The sequence below is a fragment of the Cynocephalus volans genome, chromosome 7 (assembly GCF_027409185.1).
Source record: "Cynocephalus volans isolate mCynVol1 chromosome 7, mCynVol1.pri, whole genome shotgun sequence".
Lineage (NCBI taxonomy): Eukaryota > Metazoa > Chordata > Mammalia > Dermoptera > Cynocephalidae > Cynocephalus > Cynocephalus volans.
This window is the reverse complement of record NC_084466.1, coordinates 65,973,542-65,994,208: the sequence shown is the minus strand read 5'-3', so window position 1 is coordinate 65,994,208 and position 20,667 is coordinate 65,973,542. Positions and strand designations below refer to the sequence as shown.

Here is a 20,667-nt window from a genome sequence, read left to right as displayed (position 1 = left end):
TAAAGGACTGTTCTTATCCTTTACTCTGCTTATGTCCTTTCGCCCTTATGAAAATGGGAGAAATCTTTTTTGAAATGATAGTGACCACAGATGGGAAGAATATTTTAATGGCGTTAACTTGGTAAAATTAAGTTAGCAGGCCTTGTAGAAAAATTCGTACCTTCATACATTGCTGATGGAAATGCAAAATGATACAACCCTTATGGATAGGAATTTAGCAATATCAAACACACACATTTACCCTTTGACCCAACATTCTCACTTCTAGGTATTTATTCTGAAGATACAACTTCAGTAATATAAAAATACGTATGCACAAGATTATTCTTCACTTCTAGGTATTTACCCTGAAGACATGATTGCAATAACATAAAAATACACACATACACACACATACACACACACACACACACACACACACACGGTTATTTATTGTTGAATTACTTGAAATTGCAAAATACTGGAAACTAACTATATGTTCAAGCATAGATAGCCTAAATAAACTATAGTATGTACACACAATGTAGTATTATGCAGCTGTAATAATGAGAAAGATCTCTATGAACTGATAATGAAATGATTTCTAGAAAGTGTTGTTAAATGAAAAAAGCGAAAACGTGAAAGAGCACAAATAGTACAAGTGTACTTCAAAAAGTCAATGGAAAAATAGAATTAAAAGGTAAGTATGAATCTTTCCATGAACTTTCTGAAGTTCCCTTATATGCCACCTTTTATATAAGAAAAAGGCAAGACAATAAAACATACATATACCTGCTTATTTTTACAAAAACAAATGCAGGAAGGATAAATCAAAAAACAAGGGATGAGGTGGGGAATGGGGTAAAGGGGTATTAAAGAGTATGACAGTTCTTTGATGACACCTTTTTGTACAGTTTTAATTTTGAAAAGCCTGTTGATGTACATCAGGAATCAGCAAACTTTTTCCTCAAGGGTCTGACTGTAAATATTCTAGACCTTTGGGCTACAGATTCTTATTATAATGTCTCATCTCTGCATTACAGAGCAAAATAAATGATTAAGGTGGCTGTGTTCCAATACAACTTTATTTACAAAAACAGGTGGTCAGTCTAAAGGCTGTATGTGCCACCTCCTGTTCTACATAGTAAAAAAAATACTAAAACCAACAAGGATGGGAAAGAAAAATACCCAAGAACTTCATTTTTATTAGTGCCTGGCACATGATTGGTCTCAATAATTATCTCTGAATGACTGAACCTTAAAGTTCTATTAAAGGAGGGACATGAGTTCTAATCAGGGCTTTAATACAAACTAGTATAACTTTAGTCATTTAACCTCTCTATGTTGACCTCTTCAATCTTCAGTTAAGGGTTTTGGACTACACAATATATAAGGTTCAACTCATACTCTATGACTCTCATTCTAGTTACTTATGACTTTCATTCATTTCTTCCTTTTAATAACCACTATCAAAATTGTTCCATGTCATATTGGAACTACTGCAATTATTCTCTCACTCCGCATGTTTCCTCCTTTCTCTCAACTCATTAAGGATGGCTTAACCAGATTCACCTATTAAATCACCACTTTACACTTATCACTTAATGTCCAGTTTTAAAAGCTGTCAGATTCTCTATTGAAGGGAAAAGTCTAGTTTCCAAGTTCAAAGTTCCCCAAAATATGGCCCTGACCTACTACTTAATATTTTAGTCTCTTTTCTGTCTCCCCAGTAAGACTCCTCCATTTCAGTTTGGTCCACTATTTGTCCTGTGTTCATAACTCTCACTTTCTTGACTCTAAACATTTAGGCATGCCATACCTTACTCCCCATCCCAGTCAATAAAGCTCACTCTGCTCATTGTCTTTGTTAAAATCCTTCTCATGCTATAAGGTCCAGTTCAACTCCTAGCCTAAAACAAAATCATCTTTGATAATGCTTATTGTCAGTATCACTTATTTGGTATTTATTTACTGCCTTTATTATTTTTTTACATGGGTATTTCTTATCTTCCTAACTAAATACATTGAGGTCCTCAAGGAAAGGGATAATGTTTTGTACTTCGTTAGATTCTCTATAGGGCATCACATAGGACTGAAATAGAGGGGAGTAAAGACTGGAAGTGGAACAAATTAGATATCATTTGCCTGCCAGACTGGAGATTGTTAATAACCAATACCTATTTACTTATATAGTACCTACTCTGAGTATTTATCAACGTAGTTCTAATAAATCTCCTATACCTACACACTAAAATGTAAACAAATAAAGACTGCCTTTTTTTCATCAATCCTATGGCTCATTTAGTTCTTCAAAAGCCTAAGGAAAAAAGGCGAATTTCTTTTGTCAATACTTCTACAATGCAAGAATTCAGCTCTTCCAGTTATCACCGTAACTCTTATTACTTGATTTATCAACTTTAAACAGTATCTGTTGGATTACCACTATTTAGATGAGGTCATACAATTGCTAAAACCACTTTCTTCTTGAAGGTATTCTTTATGGAACTATCTGGCTTCTCATTTGGAACAACTATTTTCTAGGCCTGCTGCATCCTAGAATTTTTCCCATTTTTTTTTTTCTCTCTGCACTACTACTAGTTTCACTCTTTCTTAGATTCCATGATTTCCCTTTTCTTGGATTCCTTTTTCATTTTGCGAAAGAATATCCTCTAGTAATTTCATTTCAAAAGGACAGTCAAGAGATAAATTTTCTGAGTCCTCACATGTCTGAAAATTACTTTATTTTGCCTTCATGTTTGACAAGTGTAGGTCTGATAAAAAATTATAGGTTATCGAACATCCACTATTCCTGATGAGAACTGCAGTGCTGATCTGGCTTTTATTCCACTATAAATAACATAATTTTTCTCTCTGGAAGCTTTTATAGTTTTCTTATTATCTTTAGAGTTCTGAACTTTCACCACGATGCATCCACATTAATAATCATGTTTGGCACCATGGGCCCTTTCCATCTGAAGCTTCCTGGCTTTCATTAGCTTTGGGAATTTTTTTCTTTTATTTTTCATTATTATTTTTTTTCTCCTCCATTTTCTCTGGTCTTACTTGTGGAGATGAACAGATAGATACTGAACTGAGGTGCCCCAAAATACCAAAGTATGTAGCTATATAACCTAACAGTGTAATAGTTTATATTTTCTTGCTAGGAAGAATTACCTTTCCTTTTTTTTTCCTTCAAGTCTCTTACAGAAGTCTGAAATTATCTCAATTTCTGCTCTGCTTCTCTCTTTGGCACCATCAGGCAATCCTAGCCCTGTGTGTGTATGCATACACAAAATTTGGTGTGGGGTGGGGCTAGGCCTGTATCTGTATAGTTTTGTGCATTGCACAATAGCATGGGGCTTCAGCCTAAGATCTGTATATCAAGCCTAGGGCTGCTGTGTATGAAGAAGCGTCTTTTTCCAATTCATCAGTACAGAGGGAGGTGCATCTTCCTGATCCTTACAGGCTGGCGTGGTCTCAGGGAGACTGGTCCAGGTATTTCATGTTCTCAAAATGCGGTTATCAAAGTGTAGTGCCTAACCAGCAGCAGCAGCATCACCTGAAAAAATGTTAGAAATACAAATTCTTGGACCCTACCCTGTAAACTTTGGGGTTGGGCCCAGCAATCTGTAATCTGTGTTTTAACAAGCCTTTCAGGTGATTCTGATGCATGCTAAAGTTTGAGGAGCACTACCAGTAGTACTACCAGATAGTACTTTTAGAAAACTCTCCTGATTATTGCCCCTCTCGCTGTATCAGTCAGTTTGAGTTTGCAGACTCTCTAAGACTCCCACTCCCACCAGAGCCCTTTCCTGTGTGTATTCTGTGCTGCGGTTTTTCTTTACCTTATAGTACCCAACAACACACTCCTCTCATTTACTTTTTATCCTCAAAAATGAATCAACCTCTCCACTTCCCTCCATAGGTTTTCCACTTAATAGTCTGAGTACTGCTGGGCTTTGTGTGTGTGCACACACGTGTTTGTGTGTACTTTATGTTTCTCTTCTGTCACTTCTGTAGGGTTTTGGGGGACAAAGGAGGTAAAAAGGAGGTAAAGGTGTGTGGTTAGTCTGCTACTCCAAACCAAAAATATTCTCATTTTTAAAAGTAATTGCACGGTCTAAGTTACATAAGAAAAAATCATACCACTCAAACTCTTTTATTGCTGCTAAAAAACAATAAGCAAAGGGCTTTTTCGTCAAAACAAAGTCTTTTTTTATGGACAACAATCTTCCATTTAATTTTTTTAAATTATAATTTTCCAAATAATTTTACCAATTTTATTGTTAGCTCATATTTTCATAGTATATAAAACCTGTGAATCATGTATTACAAATCTTTAATTTAAAATAAAGAACTCTGATTTAATTACATGAGTTTAAAACATTCACATTGAAATAAAATTTAGGCTTTTCAGGAAAAGAGGTTTTATTTATAATACTTGGTGAACAGAAGCAGTTTATTTAAATAAAACTGAATACTAGTTTAAAATTTAGCACTAAAAAATTGTACCATTTGGCTCATATGTCACATATGTAAATTTTGCTAATGGCCAAAATAACTGGTTTTCAAGAAGTATAGTAATTTTTGCCCAGCAGTTATGTTGTGGTCTCATAGAACTTGTTCAGATGAAAAAGACTGAAACACACATAATTCAATTTAATCTTAGCTACTTAAGGAAAAAAATATGAACATGTGTTAAAAAAATAGAAAAGGACATGTATAGTTTCTCTACAAGAGATTCATAGTTGCTATTAGAGAAATAATCACAAAGGCCATGGATATCATTTTTGCATTATCACTGGCAATCTTTACAAGTCTCCTCCCCCCGCCCCCTACCCCCAGAAGTCATTTATTCTTCATTGGAACTGAACTGTGGAAAAGTTTATTTTCAGAAGACCCTGTTTACATATGTGGGTTTGAGTAAATTAGATCTGGTCCAAAAGTATGTAGTAATTAGATGTGTCCAATATTCCGACTAGAAAGACAATGCAGAAGATTATATTTTCAAGAACAAATAGAGAAATCTAGTATTGATTTAGGGAATTCAATGTTTATTTTTGTTTATGACTTATGTATTAGTAAAAGACAAGTTATCTCACTTCTCTACTTTTCTCATTTCAGTGCTTACAAGAAAGAAATCTAAATAACTAACTTAATACAAAAACTAGCACTACTTAATATGTAAATGAAAAAACTTTCAAACAAATTATCTTAAAATATGGAAAGGGTATAATGATAAAAATGATCACACTTACAAGATAGCAAGACAGAGTTAGGTTGGTCTTTGAAGAATTCCTAAGGAGTATAACCAAAATCTTAAAGACGAATTCTGTTATATTTTAATGGAGCTAAGAAACACTGAAACTTAGCAAGAAAAACAAAAAAGGTTTTTTGAACAAACTCGGCTGTTTCCTACCCTACGTTTCTTTATCATGCTCTAAATCTAGCACTTACAGGAAGACACCAAAAACACTTTTGATATTTGGCCATTTCTGACAACAGTAGAAAATATTAGGAACCAATGAGTAAATTAATAAAACCATACATGCAAGGGCCACAAACATGCATGTTGAAGCAGACTGGGTTGTGACAGTTGAGCATTTTAAAAACATGCTATAAATATTTGGAAAAGAGAAATGCCAAAATGTTCTATTTTACAGTTAAGAGTAAGTGAACTTAGATAATTTAAGAATAATTGCCCCAGAGTGGTTCTAAAATTTTACTAAACTCATGAATTAATAATAGCATCTTATTTTGCTGGACAAATTCAGAAGCTACACTGCTTAGGATAGATATCTTGTAAGAAAGTTCTCCTCTTTGTTTCTTGCACATACAGAATTCCAAAGCCCTTCCTCACTATTCCAGTTGAGATATGACTACAAGTTTAGAAACTGGAAATTCTAAGACTATATTCAAGTAATTCTCTAACATCATTACCCCATATAAGACCCTCTGACAAAGAGTATGCGTGCTTCCATTCCCACAGGTTAAGTACAGAGGACATTTCCTAGCTATTCTTCTACAATTGCTACCTCCTTTCTTGTTTGTACTTGAATAGTGAACTAACACTGCCCTCAGGGTAATTACTGACATGATTCATACTAAAGCAACAGAACAAATTCCAACTGCAGTGTAACAGCAAACACTGCCCACACTTAACAATGCTGGAGTTCGGTGACGCCTTTTTTCCCCTGAACTTTTTCCATTTTGAGAAGGCAATGGGGGGTGGAGATGGGCGGGGCAGGAGGGGGGGATAACCTCAGGAGAAGAGAAAAGTTCTCCACACTTCTAGAAAGCCAGAATAAACAGGTCAATACTGTTTAACTGTGTTCTCAGTTCTCTGTTCTTAAGAAATCACTGAATAGTAGAGGAAAAGGAAAGAAAGGAAGGGAACAATTAATTGTGATGTTTCTAATTACCGTTCTCATCAATGCTAATTTTTCCTCACAACTTTGAAAAGTAAGTGTTATTATCCACATCAACAGACAAGGAAACATGATAGAGACATAACTTGCTCAGAACCACACCAAAGTTACATGACATCTTTGAACCTTAAGTTTCTTCATCTATAATACAGGGACAGCAATGTTTACCCTTCCAGGCTTCTGTGAAGATTAAATGAGATCTGGCGATCCAAAACCCAGGCTCCTTCTGCTATACAGCATAACAACACTCACAAAAAGAAAGATACAAGCACATATAAAAGAAGAATAAAGAAACTAATCATTACAATGCATATTCCAAACAGTAAACTAACACATACCAAGAGGCAGCATAGAGGTTAAGAGTACAGTCTCTGAAACCAGAAATTCTGGCTCTGCCAACAACTAGTTTTGTGAACAAGGGAAAGTTTCTTAACTTCTCTGTGCCTCAGTTTCTTCATCTGTGAAATGGTGATAATGATAGTATTTATTTCATAGAGTAGTGAGAAGTAAATGAGTTAACACATTTAAGCACTTTTAACAGTGCCTGTAACAGCACATATGCAATAATGTTGTCATTATTTCTACACTGAAATGTCATACTCATAAGTGAAGGTCATTCTGACAATGGTCTGTATGATAACCAGGAAATATTCCAAAGTAGTGAATCATGAGCTTTTTTCAAACACTGCTTCCTAAACCAATTTTCTATGAGCTACATAAAGAACATTCCTGAGCTGCTGGATTTTTTTTTTTTTTTAACATCCCTGAATTTCTTTAGTCCCTTGTGCCAATTCATGAACAAAGAGAATGGGTAATGTATATAGTACAGATGGTATGGTGGGGAGGGGCTGCCTGAACGGACAAGTCACGAATACTTCTCCACAGAGAATTGTAGCAATTTCTCATATATGTCAGAATGTTTTATGGATTAAAGAATGGGGCAAATGCATAGGGAAAAAAATAGACTTACTTAGGGGTCAAACACAGGGTCCAAGTACTAGGAGTCCCTTAAGCAAAAGTTTAGATATAGGAAAGATTTTAAGTTTAAAACCATAAACAGATCTGAATCAAGAACTCGGGCTTACATAAGCATTCAATACAGAGGAAGACCTGCATTGATTTATATTAGCTATCTCAGTTTCCTTAGGTTTTCTGTTGTTTTCTTGGTAACATATGAGGAACCACATAAAAACCCTGTTAAAACCTACTGATCCTTAACAATTATGAAGAAAAAATAGTTATTTTATTAAATTGGCCTTATATTCTTAAATACTTTTTAAGCAACCATCTATTTATATTTCAGTGAGTAATTAGTCATATGTTACTATCCTTATTTTTGTTTGTACTTTTTCACATATATGTTTTTAAATTCTCTTTAGACTATTTGTTCACTGTTAGAAAACTAAGTCACTATCAAAAATTTTATTTCTAAGATATTGCCTTCCTTTATTTTCCCCTCTGTCTTTACATTTTTTTCATTCTTATAGAAGATGACTGAAATCTTCTATTAAAAACTGAGAGAAAAAGTAAAACAACAAAAAAACTTCAGTTCTAACATTTCTGTCTATGAAAACAGATCTAGCTTTCCATTTCACCTCCTTCTCATCCTTCTCTTTAATTTCCTTGAAGGTTGATCTAAATACCTAATTTCAACCTAAATTATTATGGATTCTGAAAACACTTCTACTATTATATGAGGGTACTTCAAGAAGCCCGAGGAAAAGTAGAATTAAAAGTTAATACAAATCTTTCCATGAAGACTCATTTCTGAGTTGCAAGTAGGCACACTAGTACTTCCTTTCAAACCACAGCTTGCTCTTTTTTCTAAAATCTTCTAATCTTTCTTTCTGAGGAATAAACCAGACCAACAGTCAAAGTGTACTGCACAGAAGAGCTGCTCAACAAATGTTACTCTTCCCCTTCCTATTCCTAATTAACTACTAGGCAATAAACTCACTTACCTTGTTACTCAAGATAAAAAATACACATAGTATTTTTTCACTTGGAATAAAGTAAACTTACTAGTTACACTGCTTTCTTCTTCACTGTCCCATATGCCTGACTACATGTTATAATGGTAATAAAAACAGTGTGAATGATTTAACAGAAATAACGCACTACAGTGATAGAGCACTTTACTAGAAACCAACACGGTATTTGGAATCAAACCAATCTGGATTCAAATGCCAACTGGGTGACTTTAGACAAATTAAAGAAAGGTGATGATCTCATCTAGGGAAGTATAATGAAACATTTTAAAAATAATAATAAAATAAATCTGAGAGACATAGTAAAGTTTTTTTTGTTTGTTATTTTTGTTTTTGTTTTTTAATTATAGGACTCTGTATTAAACTATAGAGAAAGAGGAGAGAATGCTCAATATCCAAGCCTCAATGACCTGAAAAGTAATGGAAAAACCGATATATTAGGAAGCAAGGCTGTATTTAGAACAATAAAATAATTTCAGTTTTGAATAGTAAAGTCAAGTCTACTAAATCACTTAAGAAGCGACTGGATAGCTATGGAAGTTAAGGGCAAGATATCAGGAATACACTGGGTCAGAGTGAGAAAGGTTAAAGCCTTAGCTGTGTTTTCAGAGAGAATGAGATTTTTAAAATTAAAATAAAATGCTTCCTCTTGCTGACAAAAAAGTACATACATCGTTATTTTAAATAACTCATGAGGAATTTTAAAATCACAACATAATTTTTCATTATAGCAGCATGGCTATTGTGTAAATGTAAATATAGCATCACATCGCTTCATTGTCCTTACCATGTTTTAAAAAAAATGTTAATGTAACTTAATCATTGTCTTACAATTCACTTACCTTCCTAAGAAATAGCTCTCAGTAAAATGTAACTTAAAAATAAAAAAGTCTAATGGTAAATACTGAAACCTTTGTGAAAAGTGCACTAGAGGTTAATGATTCACCATACAAACATACAACAGATATCCTTTTTGGCTTTTTCAGAGCCACAAGCTTTTCTCCCTTTTGTGTTTACTTCCTGTCAAGTTTGACATTTCAAAAGAATACCAAAGATGCTTAAAAATTTGTTTGTAAGTTTGTCACCAAAACAGGACTCCAAAAATATGAGCTATTCATTACAACTGTACTGATGTATGAAATAGCACTTCATTACAAATTTGGAAAAATAATTTGAAAAAAATCTTTCCTCATGAAAAAGAATTTTGGCCAAATATTTGTGTAACTGAATGAAGAAACTTGCTCACATTTGGTGACCAGAGAAAAACAGTATGATAGAATCCAACGTAATAAGTCAGCTACATGTGACAACACTTAAAGGAGATAACTTTCTTATGATTTATTAAAATTTAACACAAGGAAATAGTCAATAACTAGTACTTTTGTGTTCTCTATATAATAAGTACCTCTACAAAACTGTCTTATTCAGAAGACCCAATACAAGAAAACAGAGATCAATCCTATATAATTTTTAATTACACATACTTTATATGTATAAATACTTTACCAATCACTAAGCCTTATGTTTAGTAACCCTGCCAGCCCTGATAGAGCAACACAAACCAGATTTGTTTAAACAACTACAAATGTTAACAAAATAAATGAAACAATAGTTTTCAGACCTTAGTACTCAACTGGAGACTCTAGGGTAACCCTCTCCAGACCTCTGGAACTCTTTCTGCAGCTTTCTCTCCTCTAGTATTATGTCCTGCTAATTTTAGTTGCCTTGGCTTCTCTGATTTCTCAACTGTTTCTTCAACTGGGGGACAACTGGGCTCTATTCTAGTTTCTCCTCCCTGTGCTGTCAACTCTCTCTAGGCAATAAGCTATTGTGGGGCTCACCTTTTGTTTCCCTTCTCTCAGGGATCACTGTCCTGTGCTGAGTACTGACTAGTGTGGATCAGTGTGCGCACATGAGGAAACTACTCAAAGCCAGTGAAAGAACTTTTGGAACTACTCCGAGACTGACAGAACCACTCCAGGAGCTGGCACAGGGCCAGGAAGAGTTCTGATTTCCACTAGCCAGAGTGAAAAAACATTGTAATATATGGGACATCAGGTAGAGTACTTGGAAGAGCATTGCCTGGATAGTGGAGAAAAATTAGATACAGATTAAAGACTGCTTTGGCTTTGTCTAAAATTAAAGCTTTCAAAGGACCAAACTGCTTCCAAATAATTTCACTGTCTTCCAAAACAAAGCTCAAGAATAGTGAAAGGAATATGAAAATATCCAGAACCCAGTAAAACTCACTTTAGTTGGCATCCAATAAAAACTGCCAAGCAGGCAAAAAAGCAGAAAAATATAACTCTTAAAAGGGAAAATGTCAGTCAATAGAAATAGATCTAAAAGGCAAAGATGTTAGAATTAGCGGAAAGAGACATTAGAAAAGTTATAAAACCTATATTCCGTACATTCAGAAAAGTAAAGGAAAGCACAAACATATTAAAGAAAGATACAGAAGAATATAAAAAGACCCAAATCAAATTTCTAGAGATGAAAAATATAGTATCTAAAATTAAAAATATAATAGATAAGATTAATAGATTAGACGCTTCAGAAGAAAAAATCAATGAACTTCCAAAATGAAGGAAAACATTTGGGAGGAAAAAAAAAATCATTATTGAGCCGTGGGACAACTTCAAGCAACCTAATATATGTGTGAATGGAATCCCCTAATAAAGGGAGTGGAGAAAGTCAACAAAAATAGTTTTTAAAACAACGTGATGAAATCTATAAGCACACATATCCAAGCAGAACTCCAAGCAAAAGAAACATGAAGAAAACTAAACCAAGGCATATCATAATCAAATTGCTTAAAACCAGTGATAAGGAGAAAATCTTACAAGCAGCCAAAAAGAAAAATCCTATTACATACAGATAGACAAATACAAGGATTAAACAAACAAACAAACAAGACCCAACTATATGTTGCATATAAAAAAAAAATCACTTTAAGATTAAAGATGCACATAGGTAAAAATAAAGGATTAAGGACTTAAATATAAGACCCAAAACTATAAAACTTCTGGAAGAAAACTCATAGGAAACACTTCAGGACGTAGGTCTGGGCAAAGACTTTAAGAATAAGACATCTAAAGCACAGGCAACAGAAGCAGAAATAGATAAAAAGGATTATATCAAACTAAAAAGCTTCTGTGCAGCAGAGAAAACAATCAACAGAGTGAAGAGACAACCTACAGAATGGGTGAAAATATTTGCAAACTATACATCTAACAAGGGATTGATGTCCAAAATACACAAAGAACTGAAACAACTCAATTTTAAAAAAAACAATGATCCAATTAAAAAAGGGGCAATGAGCTGAACAGACATTTCTCAAAAGAAGACATAGAAATGGCCAACAGGTATATGAAAACATGATTAATTTTAACATCGCTAATCATCAGAGAAATACAAATCAAAACCATAGTGAGATATCATCTCACCCTAGTTAGAATGACTATTATCAAAAAGACAGACAATGAAGGGCTATCAAGATTGCAGAGAAAAAGGAACTCTTATTCATTGTTGATGGGAATGTAAATTAGTATAGCCACTATGGAAAACAGTATGGAGGTTTCTCAAAAAACTATAGCTGGAACTACCATATAATCCAGCAATCCCACTACTGCGTTTATATTCAAAGGAACAGAAATCAATGTGTTGAAGGGATACCTGCACTCCCATGTTTATTGTGGCTCTATTCACAATAGCCAAGATTTGGAACCAACTTAAATGTCCATCAACAGATGACTGGATAAAGAAAATGTGGTATATGTACACAATGGAATACTACTCAGCCATAAAAAATATGGAATTCTGCCATGTGCAGTAACATGGATGAGCTTGGAGAAAATTATGTTAAATGAAATAAGTCAAGCATAAAAAGAGAAATACCACATGTTCTCACTCATATGTGGAAGCTAAAAAAGGTGATCTCATAGAAGTAGAGAGTAGAACAGTGGTTACTAGAAGCTATTAAGGGGATGGGGTGGGGGGGTGGAGAGAGGGTGGTCATGGATAAAAAATCGTAGAGATAGAGGAAGAATAAGATCTAGTGTTCTATAGCAATATAGGGAGACTACAGTCAACAACAAATTACTGTATAACTTCAAGTAGCTAGTTGAGAATTTGTTGAATGTTCCCAACACAAAGAGGTGACAAATGTTCGAGGTGATGAATATGCTAAATACCTTGATATAATCATTGAACACTGTATAAATGTACCAAATATCACAATTTGCTCTGTAAATATATACAATTATCATGGGTCAATTAAGAAAAAATAAATTAAAAACTTTTTTTCAGAGACAGAAGTAGAGAGAGGCTACCAGAAACAAGGGGGAAGGAATATTGAGAAGTTATTGCTTAATGGTTACAGAGTTTATGTCTAGGATGGTGAAAAAGTCTTAAAAATAGATGGAGGTAGTGGTTATACAGCATTGTGAATGTAAATAATTCCACACAACTGTGTGTTTAGAAGTGCTTAAAATGGCAATTCTTATATATATATTTTACAATAAAGAAACTAAAAATAAAAATAAAAAAGAATATTTTCAGTGATAAAGAGTTGTTTCATAATGATTAAGGCATAAATTCAAAGGACATTACAATTCTAATCGTTTATACACTAAATTCTATTATGTGAGACACGGGACTAGGTATTGTGAGAGAGATTTTTTTAAAGTGAGACAGGCATTTCGCTTTTCAGGACCTCTCTAGCCTTCTGCCCCACCTTGCACTACTTATGTCCTGGTGTCTTCCCTCACATATTGAAGTCATTAGTCCCTAGTTCACATTCTTTCCTGCCACCATGTCTTGGGTGACCTTGTCGCTCACTTAGACTCTTGGTTCTTTGACCTCCTCATTTCTAATTGTCTTCACTTCCACTCTAATTCAGTTATACATTCCCAAGACCATTTCTTAGAATATGGTAAACTACTCAGAAATGTTTTGTCTCTAGAAGCATCTCACTCTCTGACTACAATCTTTTATGCTTTCACCCTCATTGTCACTCCCACTACACCAATTAAACTTCATTAGAAGTTCCTGTTTCTTAGAATTTCTCCTTTCTCTATCAGTCTCCTATCTTCTCTATGTAGCTGAAAACACACCTTAACACTCTAGTCACTATAACCTCAACTTTCTTGCCCCATTATCATTCTATTGCATCTGCTTAGCCATACCCCAATAGCCTGGTTCAATCTAGCTGTTTACCTTTTCTAATCCTACACCTTAGGTTCCTACTGCTCACCAAAGTGCCTGGCACAAAATAAACTGTCAATAAAGAGTGGCAAATTTTATTACTTTTCCACCTATGATGCTGGAAAAATAAGGCCACCACACAAATTCAGGGTTTTTGCCTCAAAATTTCCTTCAATGTTGCCAGGCAATCCTCTTATCTTTTACCAGTCAGCTCCAATATTATCCACAATAACAACTTCAAATTGTGTCTACCCTCCTCCAACTTCTGACTGTACCACTTTTCACTCCCTATCCCCACCTCCCACTCTCAACAAATTACCTCAGCTCTGTTTAATTTAAAAAAAAAAAAAAGCCATCAAACAGAAACCTCCTCAATTTCCTGCCATGGTACCTACATACAACCTTAACATGTTGCCACATCAAGATTTCCCATCCCACATGCTCTTCTGAAATGTGACCTGCCTCTCTTCAAACAAGAGATGGCATCTATTTCCCCATCCTGTTGAATCTGGGCAGGACCTAACTGTTTTGACCAACAGATTACAGCTTCCAGCTACAGCCCTTTTAGAAGCTTTTGCCAGTCAGCTGCTATGTAAGAAGTGTTAACTACCCCAAAACCCTAAAGTCATGCTTCTCATATGAGAAGGATGAGAGGCCACCTGGAGGAGGGAAAGACAGAGGGAGGAAGAGAGGTGAATGTGCACTGAGAAGCAGCAAGGTGCCGCCTTGTGAGTGAAGCATCTTGAAAGTGCATCCTATAGCCCCAGACAAGTGCTTATACTGCATGGTCACAGATGAACCGCTCAATCAAGCTCTTCCCAAATTCCTGACCCACAAAATCATGCGCAAAATAAAGTAGCTGTTTTAAGCCACTAATCTTTTATCCAGCAACAGTGAACATTCCTACTGGCTCTTTTCCATTAACATTTAATCCTTACCGCTACCATTTTTTTTGACCGGTAAGGGGATCGCAGCCCGTCACACGGTGTGGTCTGCACCACACTCAGCCAGTGAGTGCACCAGCCATCCCTATATAGGATCCGAAGAATACAATGACTACTAGCCAGTTTGTTGCCACGGCCTTGATTCGTGCAAAGGTGCCAACAGTTTTACATCGGTTTAAACATCAACAGAATGAAACAGATAAATAACATCTTAATAGCAATATGAAAATAGTTTTTATCAAGCAAATTCTCTGAAGTGGTTTCAGGGACCACCAGGGAATCGTAGTCCACACTTTGAATTGCTGATAAAAAGAAGAAAGGAAGAGAGAAAACTTCTTATAAAGAGACTTTGAGGCATCAAATAGTTGACTTAAAGTTCCCACTCTAAAATGTGCACTTGATTCCTTTGACCTTCTTTGTATGTTGGGTAATCTTAGAATTGTATCCTGGACATCATAAATGTTAAATTATGAAGATTCTGGATTCTGCTATTTTTCTCAAATGAGCACTGTTTTTTGTTTATCAGGCAATTATCCCTGTTGAACTTGAACTGTGCACTGTTTATTGAGCAGCAACTCCAGTCTCAGTTCAGACATTCTCTTTCATTAAGCTGTTTTGAGTTTGTTAACACACAGGAATGATTCAGGTTTCAGTGAGAGATGTGGGCAGACAGAATTTGGGCACCCTTTCTCTGGTTCTTTCCTTTGCAAGATTCTTCCACTCTCTTCAGTAGCGAAGGTTTCCCCAGCTTCAGTCTTCTAGTTTCCCTGGTCAGAAAGCCCACAGTTTCCCCACTAACACTCTCTCCCCATCCTACTGTCCTCCCCTACACATACTGCAACCTAGCCCCAGACTAAAAGCCTCTCCCCCAGGCTCACAGCTCCTCTCCTCTCCTTCTCAACTAGAGTCTGTCTGTTCTTCCTGTCCAGAGATTTCAGGCAGTTGCTTTTCGTATTCCATACAAGCTATACAGAAGTCTTTTTTGCAAGGAGTCATCTGATAGGATCTTCTTCCATCATCACCGGATGAATATGACCCCCACAGAAGGTATTCATCTGAAGGATTAGCAAGATGAGATTTGTATTATAAGATTTCTCTGGCTGCTGTGAGAGAAATGGTCTCAAGGTAGCAGACAGGAGATCAATAAGAGTCCACTATAGTCCAGGAAAGAGAGACCCTTCAGAGAATAAAGTACCTGACGTACCTTAGTTTAGAGAGATTTACTGAAAAAAAATCTGATTAATTTTGAAAATACTGCAACTAATATATCCAAATATTATCTCATCACCTGCTAGCATTATGAACTTAACAGAGTTAATAGGCCCAAACACCTGGAAGTCATTTAATCTAACTCTTAGGTGTGGTGCATTGTAAATCACCTCTAATCCTCCAATTTTCTGAGAATGAGATTTCACTAGGTTTTTCAGTAAATTGTTCCAGCATCTTTCACTCATATATTGCTTGCTAATCTTTCTGGGATGAGAAAAAAAAAGAATTTGCTTTTTCCCTCTTGATTTATTATTTCCTAAGATTGTCAAGCAAGGATACTGAATCTGTTTCCACCACACAATCATTAAAAACAGTGATGCTCTTCCTTTCATTAAATTACTGGCGGGGAGAGGAATAAATAGTACCTCACTTTATGTTTTCCTTGGTCAACAACACTGTGTGAATATGTTCCCTTCAATCTATGCTTTTAATAAGAAATTTTCATTGTGATACAGAATCAAAAGACTATGAAAGCTTGCTGTGGGTCTTGATCTGGGTGTTGGTTATGTGGCTATGTTCAGTTTGTGAAAAATTCATCTAATTGTCACTTGACATATATACTTTTCTGTATATATGCTGTACCTTAATTTTAAAAAAAAGTTTGTGAAAGCACATATATATCTATGGCATGTCCCTTCTCTATAATGCCAATTATTCTCATATTCTCATAGAAAAAATACAGTTTATGTAGTATGACATCTTCACAGTTACCCATTAGCACGTTAGTATTTTTATGATTAAAAAACCTAAAATTCAAACGTTAAAAGTATATGTCTAAATAAAAGTCCTCTATAGTTTCATCTCCCAGAGATACCACACATAGAACTTAAATTCAAAGGCTTATGACTTCCACATCATCCTGTCATAAATAAATTATACTCTTTTCCAAACTTTAGGTATGTCATTTTTTCTCCAAAACATTCTCAAAAATAAAATATTGTTTAGAATCGTTGAATGCCCATAATTGAGCTAAACAAGCTTGAGCACAAGCAACTTTTAAAACATAAATTTCTATTACATCCTCTGAAATTTTCAGAGCCTTTGCCTTTTTTATATCCCTCACAATGGCTACCCCAATGCAAGGCATACAGTAGATGTTCAATAAATATGTACTGATGGAAATAAAATTAATTATCTAAAAGAAATAAGAATAGTCAATTTCAGATGATACAGTAATGTCCTGATTTCATTTTCTGGAAGGACAGGATATATAAGCCTCTGAAAAGTACTCTATTTTACTTATTGATCTATTATTTCTTTTTGCTACTTTTATTTAATCCCCCAGATTCAGAAAGTCTTCTTCTAACCACTCCTTTCCTTACCAAAGGAAAGTTTGTTATACAAGTAGTTACCAAAATAATTAACAGCAATGTAACATCTCTTTATCAACTTCTGCTACTTCTCTCCTCTGCCCACTCTACCTTAGTGTTTCCATACAAGAAAACACTAAGAAATAAGTTATCTCTTAACCATTAAATATTTAAGACATCAAAAAATTAAAACTAAAGTTACTTGTGCAGATTAGCGTTCTAACATAACTGAGGTCCTAATTTTTTTATTACCACTTCTATGTACTGGTATAAATTAAGATATATGCTTAGTATGAAACATAATTTCAAAAAAGATGAACTATTAATCTACAAATCTGATGTTTCACAAAGTATTATCCAGCTATGCAGATTTAAAGAGCATAATAGAACTTTAAATATTTTACTATTACTACATAGGAAATGCCAACTTTATTAAAACTAAAGCCTTACCAGTAGCATATATACTATAAATAGAATACCTACAGAATATAATTTGTGCCCCTAATCTGTTTTAAACAATACCTATAATTGAATAATAGTGTAGGTTTTTGAACTATCTTTAATAATGGTACAAAATGAATCCTATTATATTGAACAAGAAAAATGTACTTTAAAATCATCTAAATAGAATAATCTCAAAAATTTTTATTTTGTTGAAATTTAAAAGCAGACATTTACCTTTTCAAAAATAACACTTGTATTTTAAATAAATTACCTAAATACTTTTTAAAATTCTTCATTGTTTTATTAAAGTGTCATGTTTTAAGAAAAACTATTCCTAAATAAATCACTGTATTAAATGGCGTGGAGAATTAAAATAAAATTCTATTCTAATATTCCACTTGTATTGGGCTATAAACTGAAATAACATTATTCATTAAATTGCCAATTTGCTTTTGAGGTAAATGTTATGTTAGGCGTTTGCATATGAATTTGATTAATTATTTTAGCTAGTTACTTACTGAGAGCCATGCAAGGGATTCCATGATTCGATGTTCACATCGCTCTAAATGTTTTATCATTTCTCTTGTCAAGTTGGCTTCTGCTTTGATAAAACTTTCAATCACTTTGTAAAAATCAAAGGCTTTTAAACTAAGTACATTCAGAATCCATGGGAAGGACAAATCTGTTCCAGAATCAAGATTCTGAGATGTACTTCCTAAAAATAAAAGAAAAAATGTAACTTAAGTATGAAATGTTAAGACTTAAACTAGGTATTTTTGTTTGGAAGATTTTATCAAACAAAGAATTAAAACACAGTACAAAGTTAAACAATTTCTATTTAGAGCAGAATTTTTTATTCTGGAGTCTATAAGACTCCTAGGAAATAGGCTTCCAAATTTTCCATGTATGTGTATATACGCTTTCCCTAGAAAAAAGGGCTCAGAGCTTATACCAAATTTTCAACCAAACCCTACATCAGGGACAGTGTTAATATCTTACCAGCAATCTATTAGCATATCCATTTTAATTCTCTCCTTAATCCTTGGTGGGGGAAGGGAAGTATTCTTTAAGGTTTTGCTAATTTCATAAAATTAGAAAATGGCATCCTTTTTAAATTGTGCATGTCTTGGTTATTAATGAGGATTCACAGCTTTCCATATTGCTTAATAATTTAAGTTCCTCTTTTATTAATTGTGTATTTGCATCCTTAGATAAATGTAACTCTTGTTCCTTCAAGCAAAACTTTTTTTAAAACATTTGCAACATTATTTGCAAAATAATACATATTTAAAACTATATTTTAAAAAAGCACTGTTACTGGTCTTTGTTCTGTTTATTTGGTAGATTTTAGCTCCAACCTTTGGTCTCATAACCATAGATGTTATAGTAGTACTTCCCTATCAGTAGAGGCTGCTCCTTAAAACTCCTTTGGCAATTTACAACCTCACAGGTCTTGGAAGGGATTTCAATAGGTACCTTTTCTGGATTCAGTATGTTCAGAACAGAAGCCTAGTGAAATACTATCTCCAAGATGACCTGAAACAATTCAGATAATAAGCCACTTAACGGGCTTATGATGACCAATTACATTCTTCAGTACATTCTGACCTAAAATATGCATTTCTTCTCCTTAATCCCACCCAGGCACACCCCCCAAAAATAAAACACACCACGCCTTAGGTTTTTTTTTTTAACTTTAAGTTAAACTAAAATGTTTATTTACTAAAATTTAACTTACTGCTATATGTAGCCATTACAACCTCAAGAGCACAGGCCAATAAAGACATATGAAAGATGTTGTCATTCAGAAGTTTGCTAAAAGAAAAAAAAAAAAAGAATGATTTCAAAATTCTTACTTTAAAAAAAAAATAATAATTTTTACTAAAATTAAAATTTTACCTAAAATTTTGAACAGATAATCTTTCTTCTTCCTAAAAGAATTAAAACAAAAAAAGTTTAATTGAAATTTTATTTGTGTCAGCATTGAATTTTTTTTCTATTATATTCTTTTAACTTACTGATTTAAGCATGGATTCCATTACTCGGTAATACAAACGGACTCCGAGTTTGTATCTCTACAAACAAAGAAAAAGAAAAAGAAGATCTCATTATTTTAGAAAATCACAATTATTACTAATTTTTTAAAAAGTTATTTCTTGAACCATATTTCTGATCCTTCTTAGGAATGTGGCTCCAAGAAATCACAAAAGCTAGCTTGTCTAAAACTCAAGACTTAAGTATAAAGTGATGGTTGACATGCTCAGTAAGTTATCAAAGGTCCAATACCTGGTTTTCCTTCACTCCATTTCAGTGTACACTATTCACACTAAGGATAGGTTACATGCCTGGTAGTACACACACACACACACACGCACGCACGCACGCACGCACGCACACACACACACGCACACACACTCCAAATTAAGAGCCCAAATTTCATATACCATCAAAAAGAACTTTTTAATATAGCTGCTTAAAACACTGACGTCAGCAAAATATAACCTCACTATACTGAAATAAATATATATAGTGGAGTACGGTTTTCAAACATATTTTTATATATTATATTCATTAATGCCACATAACAAAGCAGGGCAAATACAGAACCTGAATCTCAGAGAAGTTGAATGACATGGCTAAGATCATACAGCTCATAAATTGTACAACCAGATATAACCTAGGACCGTAACTCCAGAGCCCATACTCTTACCCAATATACTGGTTTCAGATTTTGTGAAATAAATAATATCAGAGAAATGGCATGTATCGTATGATCCCATTCATGTTAATATAGGCATACGTAAATATTAATACATGTAGAAGTCAAAGTACATATACCCCAAATTTAATAATGTCGAAGATTTTAATTTTTTTTCTTACTTGTACTTTCTAAAATTTCTACAATTGGCATGCGTACTTTTATTTTTTTGTAATGGAGTAAGTGGTGGTTTCCCACAAACAGTAGCATACAGAGGGGATATAGTATTTGCCAGTATTTTATATTATTGGACAAATACTATTACAGTATTTATACAATCTGGACAGATGCTACGTTTAAAATTATCTCTATATAATAGTGGCAGTAATCCATATGAACTCA

General features: G+C 34.1%; 1 protein-coding gene across 3 annotated transcripts in view; it reads right to left on the bottom strand.

Moving 5' to 3' along the window:
* RB1 (RB transcriptional corepressor 1) overlaps positions 1-20,667 on the bottom strand; it is a 156,081-nt gene that overhangs the window by 58,703 nt on the left and 76,711 nt on the right. For all 3 annotated transcript variants that reach the window (XM_063102610.1, XM_063102607.1, XM_063102609.1), the window contains exons 14-17: positions 19,586-19,642; positions 19,467-19,498; positions 19,306-19,382; positions 18,086-18,282 (exon numbers count right to left, since the gene is read on the bottom strand). In XM_063102610.1, coding sequence (XP_062958680.1) covers positions 18,086-18,282; positions 19,306-19,382; positions 19,467-19,498; positions 19,586-19,642 — 363 coding nt within the window. The remainder of the gene's footprint in view (positions 1-18,085; positions 18,283-19,305; positions 19,383-19,466; positions 19,499-19,585; positions 19,643-20,667) is intronic.